Source organism: Pieris napi, chromosome 15, assembly GCF_905475465.1.
Source record: "Pieris napi chromosome 15, ilPieNapi1.2, whole genome shotgun sequence".
Classification (NCBI taxonomy): domain Eukaryota; kingdom Metazoa; phylum Arthropoda; class Insecta; order Lepidoptera; family Pieridae; genus Pieris; species Pieris napi.
Window position 1 is genome coordinate 8,730,481 of NC_062248.1, and position 13,007 is coordinate 8,743,487.

The 13,007-nt window shown below is 35.5% G+C and overlaps 1 protein-coding gene across 1 annotated transcript in view; it reads right to left on the reverse strand.

Annotated features, from left to right (window-relative positions):
- The window catches only part of LOC125056551 (serine-protein kinase ATM), a 33,112-nt gene that overhangs the window by 18,076 nt on the left and 2,029 nt on the right, over positions 1-13,007 (reverse strand). The window contains exons 4-13 of the mRNA XM_047659701.1: positions 12,721-12,950; positions 12,256-12,354; positions 11,598-11,822; positions 10,707-10,834; positions 8,168-8,392; positions 6,792-7,870; positions 5,314-5,732; positions 4,265-4,720; positions 2,620-2,940; positions 1,859-2,364 (exon numbers count right to left, since the gene is read on the reverse strand). Coding sequence (XP_047515657.1) covers positions 1,859-2,364; positions 2,620-2,940; positions 4,265-4,720; positions 5,314-5,732; positions 6,792-7,870; positions 8,168-8,392; positions 10,707-10,834; positions 11,598-11,822; positions 12,256-12,354; positions 12,721-12,950 — 3,688 coding nt within the window. The remainder of the gene's footprint in view (positions 1-1,858; positions 2,365-2,619; positions 2,941-4,264; positions 4,721-5,313; positions 5,733-6,791; positions 7,871-8,167; positions 8,393-10,706; positions 10,835-11,597; positions 11,823-12,255; positions 12,355-12,720; positions 12,951-13,007) is intronic.

Genomic DNA, 13,007 nt, shown 5'->3' on the forward strand with positions numbered 1-13,007 from the left:
AGAAATTTTGAAAAATCTTGAAAAAATAAGATTTTTTTTTTAAGTGGTTTCTTTATTGATCAACTTCAAAAACTAATCCGCCTTTGAGCTTGAAAAACCACGTCGATCGCCACCAAGCCCGTCAAAAGCGGTTGATTAGTTCGAGAGATATCGTGAACGAAAGAAACCCGAAGTGTTTTTTCGGGATTACTCCGAAATTTGTGGTTATATCAATTAAAATTGCAAAATTAATTATGATGATGATAAAACTGCGTCGAATGCCGCCAACCGCGTGAAAATTGCTTGATCCATTCAAAAGTTATTGCGGTTTGAAAATTCCAAAAATAGTGTTCTATGAAAATTCTATCAGACTTTCGAGCTGGGAGAGCTCAAATGCATAGACATGTTATTTCTTTGAACTCAGCGAGCTCAAAATATCAATTTTAAGCGCCCAGGAATGGAAGTAGCGGGAAGTTGCAGGAATGGCCCTTTCGGTGAATCGTTTTTCTAAAAAAAAATTGTCAGATCAGGCGAATCCCTCTAGATAATCGTCAGATTATGAGACAGTACGTTTAGAACATAAAGATGAACCACATAAATCTTAATCTGACGCGCTTGAGTATTTCAAAATTGCGATTTTTTTTTGCATATTATGAAAATGGCCATGGGTTTGCGTCCCATCGAAATCGTCAGATTAGTGAATGAGAGCTTTTTTTTGGTGCACTTAACACTCCCTTAGAAAATCTGACGCGCTCGATAATTTTTTTTTTTTCATTTTCAACCCTTAAATACAACCACCCGCATCATGCAAACGATCAGATTAACATACGTACATTATTAAAAATACGAAGGGCATAGATGCTATCAATATCTGACGCGCACGAGGATGTCCATGCAACAGTTTTTTTTACATATTTAACTATCTATAGCCGCTTCCCCCACCGATGAAAAGGAATTTATCATATAACATTTTTTTCTTCTTTTTAGCTAAGCTTTGCATCCCAATAGGTCTCTACGACGCTCGAGTAAATCCCCATTTAGCATCGTGGGCTCCCCTACCATTAGTGGGTATTGTTGCCCAACAGTGTTGGCCTACTAACTTCAGCGTGCGACTCTCATCCCTGATCGAGCGATCGTAGGTTCGATCCCCGGATGTACAACAAATACAAAAATATGAGCCATAAAAATGTTGTAGCGCCACTGATTTATTTTATATTATTGCCCATCATTATTGATCGAGTCCCACATACACGGTACTTCCGATTGGCAAGAGATGCGCATATCAAAACAAGTTTATTAAAATCAAATATCATTTATATAGGTAACACAATAATAAATGTCTATAAAAAATTAAAGGCTTTTAAATTTACATTTCGGCAATTGTACTGTACTTTAGGAGCAATGTGGAGTATTACTTAATATCAGTGGTTCGATGCCCAACGCAGCAATCATTATTTTAAAGAAATCTAATAAAATTATGAACGAAATATACACGTGCTTATACACACAAATGACATTAGTGAATATATGTGAAAAATATATAAGAATTGGGCAGATTAAGCGTGGACATTTAGGGCTTAGTATGATTATGTCAAAATCCAACTCGTTTATGACGGAATCGCTAAGTCTTTGAATCTTAGTGTTAGATTCAGACACGGACTTAGGGCAAAGTCCGAGTCCCGTACGTCAAAAATAACATACAGGAGTCAAAGTTTGTCATAAATCTTCTAAAATGACTTTATCAACACCTACAATGTCAGCGGGGTCGTGAGTGCGTTGCCGGCTTTTCTCTTGAAGTATAGATATATTTAGAGTTATAGCTTTTAAATTGGAATTCAAAATTAGAATGAAATTATTTATGATGGGTTAATGAACTTACCTTGGGTATATTAAACTAGTTGTATACGTTTGCAGCATATTCGTAAACTCCACTTTGGAAGCGCATTTGTGTTGACTAACATTGCTTTTATAAACAACACTATCCACTACATCTATTTCATTTAATTCCATCAAACTCGCATCTTTAGCGCTCAAAACAGCTAGAATTTTAGCGGAAATATTTCCCCGCAACTTTTCTAAGCTATTCGCTTGTTTAAGCTTATCCAAAATTTGCTTTAAGATTCCGACTATAGCTTTTAATTCATTTGTTACTGACGTGTTTATTGCATTCGCGAGACTGTTTAGAATAAAATTAAACAAAACAGCATCGGACGCAAAACCAATCTTAATGTTTTCTATAAAGCAAACGTAAGTGTGGAGTTGTAAAATTTTGAAATCGGGAACATTCTCATTGACAAAGTTACCCCAGAGTTTAAAGAGTATGTTTAGGATGACTAAAGGCTGGTTTCCTGAAAAGTACTCTATGACATCACCGTCGATTAGCTCCTGAAAATAACGATAAAAGTATAGTAGACATACAGTCAAAACCTTATTACATTAAACCGTTTTTAAACTGGAGAGAGTAACAAGAATTCGGTTATGGTGATCCTAATTCCACTTACAGGAAATCTATTCCTCATGATTAAGACAATGGAAGACGATCAGAGTGTTAAAAAACCATATCTTGGTATACCGACCAGTCGCCCACCAGTAGGCAGCCCCAGATATCGCTGAAAAGACTAGCTATTAATTTTTTCTCACCCCAAAATACCGCAAAACTCCTTTGAAAACAGCCTTAGAACACAAAAATCTATTCTTCATATGCATTTCTTCTAATTTGAACTGTTTTATCGCGCTCTGAGGGTCACACACATGAGTCGCAGCCAACAAAATAAGATCACCCAAATGCTCAACGAAAAGATTGCTCCATTTCTCATTATCTAATATTTGTCTCGTCGAGTGGAACATTCTATTCGAATTTTCAAATAACGCTTTGAAATCGGCGTGTTTCTCGCTTTCCATTTCGTATTTCTCTACCACAATGTAGGGTAGGCATAACGTTATGATGGCACAGAAACACATCTGAAAAATGGAGTAATATATATTTAAAACAAAAGAATATGAGTTTGTAACGTCCACTTTGTTAAAAATCTTATTCACAAAGGTATTACTAGTTTCAGCTATTAAATATTTTATCTATATATCATTCTGGGATCGCAACTATACAAGTACTACGTTACACCCGAAGAGGCGTGGTAAATTAACCACGGAGTTCTCTATCTTCAGATTACTTCGGATATAATCGAAGTTCTAATTAATTATAACAAACATAAGCCATCACGCCATTCACGCCATCCAGTTACCTTTAGTCCTCTCTGATCACATTCTCTATCCTTACCGCACCCATTCCCTAAACACCACTCTTTCTATTCTATCCCTTCTTTCTTTTCAGAAGTTTTATTATCTATGGGTTGGCTAGATTTCTCAGTAACTGGAGTAGCTGCCTCTGTTACTTCTTTAGTTTGGTTTGGAGCTGCTTGTGTGGCAACAGTACCATTTATGCCTAGATTGGGAATTGGGATTGGAATGGGAACTGTTGACGATTCTGCCCCTTTAGAAGGCACTGTAGAATTGAGTGTTTATGGGGATGCTTGTGCGGCACCCGCTTGCTTAAACTTCTTTGTTGGTCTAGGTTTAGTCGTGAAATCTGGGATCCAATTTCTGGGTGGAGCTAAAGTCCTCCACCCAGAAATTGGATTGGAATTGGACTAAAGGTAACTGGATGGCGTGAACACCTAGCCAGCGGTGTCAGTGTGTCTAACGTCACGTTAGAAGCGTGAGGCACACATGCTACGTGACACAACGTTAAATTATTAATGAAACGGATATAAAAATCTGAGTTTTAGTTGTAGCACCATTCATTCTTTATAGGTGAGTATAGGTTAATAAAATATGTGTTTTTTTAAATCTAAATAATATTACATTGTGATTCACATTTCGAACCTGATCACAATTTGACTGAGCACGTTATTAGCTTTTTCTGTATTTTTGCCAGCAGTTCAACTTTGAAACCAATGTAGAATTGAAATCTAAAAAACATTATTCAAAATATTGCAGATTACTTGTTTATTTATTTAGAAAAACATTATACAAAATGTGTTTCAAATCAACACGCCAATTATAAGGATAACCCACTAAACAATAATATAACAGAGAGAATGCTCGCAGGGTGTGACTAAAGCACGTGTGTGAAAATCGGCTACTTTTAAATGTCTAATAATTTTCTAAGGATATATATATTAAAGAGTTTGAACATTGTATATGAAAAATGTTGAAAACGTCGTTGTATAGTATTTCCAATAGTTATAATACAGTCTTGATCTTAACCATAAAATTAATACATTACCTCAATAACATCTTCGACTGTCTTCTTAGACTTTGCGGCAACCAATTTCACAGTTTCGCTCCTCTCAATATGACCCTTACAACTCCACAGCACTTCCGAAGCCACCAGCCATTTCGCGTGCTTCTCCAGAAATACATCCAACTTAAAACCCAATATATTTAAAGGGAGACTATCAAATTTCTCGCCTTCAATAAACCAAGAATAAAGAATATCCAAAATATTGTTGTTCACATATTCCTCGAAGTTTCGCTGAGCGATGTCCTTTACAATGAGACTCAAAGCTTTTCGCGTGAGACTCTTATTCAAGGATTTTTGCTTTTGGGCGTGAATTATTTGGAATACAATTGTATGTAGAAGCCAATGCCGAATTTTGGATAAGGCACGAAAGCAATGCAACACTGTTAGTGTACGATTTATTGTTTCATCTTTCAATACTATTTCATTTCCGGTCGGCACCTGAAATTACAATTTAAACCATATTATACGTGTATTTAAGGACCGTAAGCAACACCTGGAAGATTGATACAGATACCCGCAAACATCTTGAACAAATGTTCTTGCCTGCGCAGAAGCGATTTTAGGTATTACTGGGAGGGGGGGACAGTGACGTGTCGATCGCGTGATTGGTAAATCAGTTGACGTTTGTGTGCCGCGCTGCGCAAACTTGGGGAAAGTTGTTGCACTCCCTTGTTTAATGTTCAAGATGTTTGCCGGTATCTGTACTGGCTTTAATATTCCCTATCTTGATGTATGGAGAAGAAACGTGGAATATTCTGGTTCGAGAAAGAGATTTGTCATTTGATGCCGTTGAGATGTGGTGATGGATGCGAAAGTTAACAATTGAAGAAGAAGAGTTGGCCTCAAATTGCATACTCTTTCAATTTATCATAGAAAAGTAGGTGATCAGCCATCTGTCTACACATGATATCGAGTTTTGGATATGAAACATGCCAGTTTCCTCACGATATTTTCTTTCCTTGTACGAGCGAGTGTTAGATGCGCACATATACAGAAAGTATGACCGTAGAATATAGAAGAATTGTACTTACAGTAATAACAAAGATATCCAGAAGAGAATTCGAAATTTCCTTAACATCTTCCACATCTAGATTCTCGTAAAGAAATTTAAGAAGATAGCAGCAATATATCCTGATACTGTGACTATTGCCTTTTATCTGCTTAATCAGATTCGTATCAAACTCCAGTTCATATCTATATTGTCTATTAAGTTTGATAACTCGAGCCACACATTCATATATTATTGAAGCAAGACGTGGTGTATAGTACGACTTATTACAACGTTCATAGTAACCCTTAACCATTATTATACAATTTTTTCTCATCACGCTGTCGTTGTGAACCCAAATTCTGTCTAATATCTTGAGTAGCAATTGTAAAAGACCAAAGCTAGCTTTTGAGTTCCTAAACAGAACTCTACACATGTTCTTCATAAGCCCAAACACGGATTCTGTAAGAAAATTATTTTATATAGAAATTATTAATTCCAATGATGTATTCAGAGAGGCCTTAACACGAAATTTACGATAGTAACGTTACAAAAAAATGTTTAATACGATAATTCAATTAACTTAGCCTTTGCCAAAAGATAGAGTTACTCCTAAACTGGGACAGGAGGCAAACAAGCAGACGGGTCGCTAAAGTTATACTGCTAATCGCCCATGGCAACTACATATAGTAATAGTTTGCAAGTGCGCTGCCGGCCTTTAAGGTTTTGCTCTCTAAGAATAGAGAACGATGCAGAATGTCTGCACCAAAATAGCATGCGACTCTAGTAACATGAAACATATGAGCAGTGTTGGCGAAGTGGCTTCAGCGTGCAACTCTCATCCTTGAGGTCGTAGGTTCGATTCCCGGCTGTGCACCAATGGACTTTCTTTCCATGTTCACATTTAACATTCGCTTGATCGGTGAAGGAAAACATCCTCCACCTTAGACTCAAAAGTTGACGGCGTGTCAGGCGCCAAAAGCTGATCACCTCAAATTCAAAATATCTTTATTCATGTGGGTAAACGAGTACACTTATGAATTGTCAGAAAGAAGTTAAATTAATTGTAAATTTACATTTACTACCAGTTCGCAAGTCAAGGGAGTAGAGCGGGTATGAAGAACTGGCAAGAAACTTTTCGCCACTCTTTTTAATCGCCAAGTATTGTCATGCAAATTGTTTGAACTGGAGCAAATCAATCCCAAGGATTAGGATCATTTAAGTATTCCTCAAATTTATAAAAAGCTTTATTGATTAATTTTCGTTTAATGAGGGCTTTGAATTTATTTAGTGATAATTCTCTAATTTCGCTTGGGAGTTTGTTGTAAAAACAAATACAATTTCCATATAAGGAGTGGTTTACCTACTTGCCTATTTGATTAACAAATAATCATGAAACAGATACATAAATCTGAAGCCCAGACCTCAAAAGGTTGTAGCACCACTGATTTATTTTATTTTTAGTAACATGAAATATTTTTTAATTTTTTTCTAAAGCATAAAAATCATAAATAAACCCACCTAGATATTTATCGTCCTGATCGTGATCCATTACCATTTCAATACATTTGAGAGCACAATCAACATCCCATTGTGCGTCTAATTTATACAAGTCTTCATCCAGTATGCATTTGACCAGCTCGTCAGTATACGTATGGGAATAATAGCAGTAAGCGGCTAAAAAATATACGCACTGGCATTTTAAACCCACCGGTCCTATCTCTATATCCTCATCATCATCCAGTTCCACCTCTGTCTTCAAAATTTCATTGACGGCATGAAAGCAATTCACATCTATACACGACCTGGCAATACCGTTGAGGAAACAACCAAAATTATCTTGCAGCAACTCTTTGAGGCACTTGATAAATTTAATCTTCTTTCTGACTTGTTCATCTGAACGCAGTGAACGAGTCAAATGTATGAAAAGCTTTTTCAAAGAGTCTATTGTAATGAAGTATAACTCGGAGTTGACCGTGAATTCCTTTGAAATTATCTTGTACTTTTGCAACGATTCATACAGGTTTAGTGTCAGATGTATGAATTTTACACTTTCTATTAATGTTTCTGTAGAATCGAGCTTTGAAGACAGCTCAGTCACTTTACTATGTAAATAATCTAATACTATTGTACACATCTCTTGATTAAATTCCACGGCAACTAAATCCTCCTTTGCGCTTTTAAACTCTTTATTTTCGACTTCATATTCAAAATTTGAAAAGAGAATACTAGTTTCCATGTTATTAAACACCTCGTAAAGTTTAGGTACATCGGACGTAATCTCAAACTTCATTACCATATTCTCATCAGAAATGAGACGGAATAAGATATTTCCTAAATAATTAATATTAATATCGGTGATGCTCATTTGTTTTAACCATTCCACGCATTTAATTCTTTGCTTAGAATAACAACAGTTGGAATAGAATTTTGAATAAACGAAGGCTAATGTTATAAGGGAACAGTTGGTGACGGGCATTCCATTTTCAAAATATAGAGCTAAAAGAGGTTGGACATGAGAATATTTTAATATGTCTAATCTTAGGAAAGACCGAATGATCATATGAACGGATTTTAGAGTTGCAGGTGTTGTTGCATTTCTGAAAAAAAAATTATTTAAAGAAACCACATTTAACTTTAATAAAATAATCAAAAATATCTAACATTATATGTATAAAAGAACAATGACTATAGGTAGCCTGAAGATGGAAATACTGGATTTTTAACAACATATTATTGAAGTTTCTCAGAGTAACTAAATTGTGAGTTTTGAAAATAGATAGCTCAATGAGAATTTTACCTTAATATTAACCTATATAAAAAACTAAGTTCTATGAAATAGACGCAAAAATGTGTCCACACCCCATGTGCTATAAGCTCTTATATGTACCACTTACCTAACACAGGCATTCCATAGATCATAAAACACATTAACATAGTAGGTAACATTTTTCGGATTTTTAACATAATATTCTATGACCGTGCAACACATTTCGCCCAAATTGTCAAAATCTTGGCCCATATTTGGTATTAGTATCTCCGAGGTTTTAATGAGAGAAATATAATCATCAGCTGTTAGAGAGTGTTTAAACTGCTGCACGTAGAAGTGTACAATATCAACCCTAAAAATAATATTTCATTCAAGAAAATTTGTTTTGTATGTAATTTGAATTTTAACGCCTTTAGTACACCTACGCGTTCGTATGCGGCTGCGAGTCTTTGCGAAATAATTGCGGTAGCGAAATATCTGCGGAACGTTAGTACACTGCAGTTTTTTCGCAAGGAAATGTCATTGCAGGTTTCGTGGGCTGTAGGTGCAGACGTCGTTTCAGAATGTCATCTGAGTCGTCCCAGTCGTCGCTTTCAGATTCTGAAGAGGATGAATTGTTGTTGCTGGCGTCGGTATTAAAGAGAAAGCGTAGAATCTGGGTGCATGAAATAAATCAGAAATGAAGAAACTCGGAGAAAATAAGCTGTGCTTAGAACTTCAATCACATGAAGATCAGATGCCCAACTAAATATAATTCGGGATAATTTCGAGTCAAATTCAATAATAATTCAATATTTTCGGCTTCCATTGTGCGAAATTCTGTCCTCACCGACAGAACGCGTGGTGACGCCTTGCAATGCGAAACTCCACTAGCGAAACGGCTGCGTCTCCCAACAACAGCCATTTTGCAGTTACTTGCGAAACAATACCGACAAGGACGCAACTATTTCATCTAGCTATATATTAGAGCGAGACAAAACACATGCGAAACGTTGCCATACAACTTACAGATTTTTCGTCGTTTCGCTGCCGCATGCGATTGCGTAGGTGTACTAAAGGCGTAATCGTTCGAAATTCTCTTTAATGTAAGACCTATAAGCAGTGGCGTAACAATAGGGTGGCAGGGCTGGCATGCGGTCTTCAGAGATAACCGAGTGTATGTCAATCGCGAATATTCTGTGAGACCGAGAGCCGATAGTAACCGAGGAGCTACCATTTTATAGCGTTCGCTTTGAGACCGCTCGGTCGTGTCGGTCAAACATAATTGGGATATAGCGGCATGATTAGATATAGCGAATGATTGTATCAATCACGCGATTGCTGGGACTCGGTCATTCATAAAAGACACAGAAGTAGTCATTTTGAAGCAGTCATTTTATGATTTGACATTCTGATAAGAAGGGAGCTTGTAGTTTATTATTTTTCAGAATGCCAAATTGTAAAATGACTGCTTTACGACTGATTTGAACGCGACCGCCGGTGTGATAACCGCTGTGTGAGTTCGAAAAGTGAGTTACAGAATCGCAGGGCAGGACTAATAGTTACGCCACTGCCTATAAGTCTGACATATGGCCCAGTTAGTGCTCTGTTTAAGGCCATATTCAGATGGCAAAATATTGACGCGTGATATTTACATATAACTGATATGAGCGCGCGTCTTTTAGACGCAGGCGAACGCGCGTTTTGATAGGTATGTAACGTGCGCTTCCATAGCGATTGCACGTTTTTTTGTGACTTGTTTTCGTATTCAGTTCAAAATGAGTAAATTTGAAGATATGTCATAAAGCCACGAAATAATAGTTTCTTCCACGTCCATTTTCTAAGCTCTATCGAAACAGACTGAAGAGCTCTCACAACGTGCGTTAGCGCTTGTCATTTGAACTCTTTATAAATTCGATAGCGCGTTGACCTGCGATAACGGGCGTCACATATGAACAAGGCCGATGATACTAAGACTGATGCCAACTACTAAATAATGTTCCCCCTAAAACCATCTTCAAATACCCCTAAATATGTATAACCCCTAGACTCGGTTTGTGAGGTAGTTTTAAATAGGCATCAAAAACATGCAAGTAGTATAAAATTTCGATGTATTATAGTTTTTTGATATTTCAGTTATTGCCAGGACTTTATTTGGTTTAGTTTCTTAGTTGACAAGACTTAATATAAATTGTACATAATAGTGTACAGTCTGAAAATCCCTCTAAATAAGCGTACCTCCCAAAACCCCCCAGGACATCTTGATCCCCCCTAAATTGGCATCAAAGGGTAAACGTCAAAACTATACTGTCAAGTTTTGACAGCTCGAATATCGTCTTCATACATTTTAGTTACAAATACGCTTACGAAGCGTTGCTCGAGTATTATATTTAAAAATCTACTATGACTTTACTAAGCTTATTTCACAATGACACTTAGCAGCTTAGGAAGCGTTCAAGTATTACGTAACGAATTATTTTTCCTTTTCTAAAACGTTACGATGCGGGGCGGGGATTGAATTACGCGTTATTGTTAATATTATTTTCGACTTACGCCATATAATAGTAAATTTAACGTATAAAGAGTCACTAGGTGGTCACGAAACGTTTAACTATACTTGGGTACTGAAAAACGTTACGGCGCGTTACATGGGGGGGGGGGTCCAAAAATTGCGTTACGTAATTTACCAAGGAGGTCCACTATGTCGTAATTCCTTTAAAATGTCATTAAAACATTTGTTCTTATTCAAATTTATTTTTGGTCTCTTTGCCACTGATTCGTCTCCATCATTCGAATCTCTTGTTTCATTGAATATCTGAAATAGTGTTATTAAGATTTAGGATTTGTCCTATTTTATTATTATATAAATCTATATATATATAATGAAAATGGTCTTCGTTTGAGGCTCAATCACGCCTAAACCACTGATCGTATCGACATGAAACTACCACCATTCGATGCGAAATTTTTCCTAGATGGCTATTTATTTATTAAATTCCAACGTTCCTTCATTTTTTTATTGCTGTTTTACTTTTATGAAAATTTATCCATACGGACTTCACCGCGGAAACATTCGGGGAGGCTTCCTAGAACCTCTAAACGTCAACATCTGTTAAAAACTCGATTTTCGAAATATTTCAATTTTCTTAGCGGGAAGTTAAAAAGAAGAATAATAAAAATATGAAAAAAAATAAAATAATGAAACATAAAATTTATTTTAATTCGTCCAGCAAAGCGGGCGCGAAACGGCTAGTATATATATATATATTTATTGTTGTTGAGTTTGTAATGGAAAGGTGTTTTCTTCTTTATATTACGTATAGATATTAGCAAAGAAATTTACAGTGAATTAAGATTTTGTATTTACTGTAAACATAATTTTTAAAAAAAGAAGTTGACGATGTTTCTTTAAACATTTGAATATCGTAATTATTGTGTCGGTGGGAATCGAATCCAGAAACTTTAGGTGTGGCCATGTGTGTATTAAATTAGCAAAGGTGCCGCATAGGCCGTAATATTCATATTGAAGAGAAAAGTATTTTATGTTTCTCTTAAATAAATATCCGATCTATACTTACTTGGTAATATGTAATGGCGGCCAAGAGTGAAAAATTCTCACTAACAGCATTTTGTTTTATAGATTTTTCTATGTAATTAATTTCCAGGCAAACTATTTCTAGCACATTATGTAAAAGTTTATACCACACATCCCAGTCGTGTGCTAAACTACCCTCCTCGTTTTTTAATCTGCCACAAGGGTGGTGAATTGTCACTGCGACGCTTAACGCCTTGAATAATAAAGACTGCAAAGAACCAACATGTCAAAAATACAACAAAAAATCGGTCATATTTGTTTTAAGTATAATTTCAGCGCTTCCGAAAAGCGATTTATATATAGGTTAAAACAGAATCTTTATATATTTTAGGAAAAAAGTGTCTTAGAAGGGTAACGTAAAAATACACCTGATACCCTTGTCGATCGATAGGCACTCAGTTATATGTGGAAAGTCAAGGCAAATTTTATATCTACACATACTTTTTAAATGAAGTCATAAACGCATTATTTATATGATGTTAGGAAATTTAAATGCCTCGTGAGTCAATTGCCGGCCTTTTAAGAACCCTCCGTTTGTTGTCGGTTAACTGCCTTAAATAACACTCAGTTGTGGAACGACGGATGTCGAGGTGATAGTAATGATTTATGCTTTATAATTAAATATGTATGTGTCTACACACCTTTTTCTTAACATCCATACTGTGGTCATAGAATTTAAATATTATAGGAAGTACATTTTCAGTGAACTCGCAGATCATATGACGAGATTCTGTGGACAGCTGAAACATATAACTAATATTAATATAATATATATTTAAGTATTACATACATTTAATTTAAAAATACACATTTCAAAAATATGTGACTAAATCAAGTAAAACATTATTGGCGCTTTAAAACTTTCCGTTGGCATAGATTTAAAAAAAATACATATTAATTTAAGTTGTTATTATGTGTTACAGGTGTGAAATTAAAGGATATGGTAGATGAAAAACATAAATTAAAAGCAATTTATAAAAGCCTATTCTGCAGTTTAATGGCAACCCTGACTTGACAATTATAATTATCTACATTATGGAGATCTGAATATAATCTATAACTTTTTACTACATGTTGCTCTGTGGTTATATAATAAAAACAATTACCAACTCCACCAATAGTATGAAAATCTTCATAACAAAGTCCTGTGTTTTTTTGTTGTCCATTATTTTTTTTAAACATTTATTTATATCTCCCAATGAATCTCTAAGGCATACAACAAATTGAACAGTGTTGCTGGCATTTTTAATAACCAGCCATAGTAATTTGAACTTTGTTAAAATGTCCATATGAGATGAATTAGTTAAACAGAGGTTCACACAGGCTTCCAGTAAATCTGTAATAACACTTATTTTTTATTTCTTTAAGATTAATAAATATCATAAACTCTGTT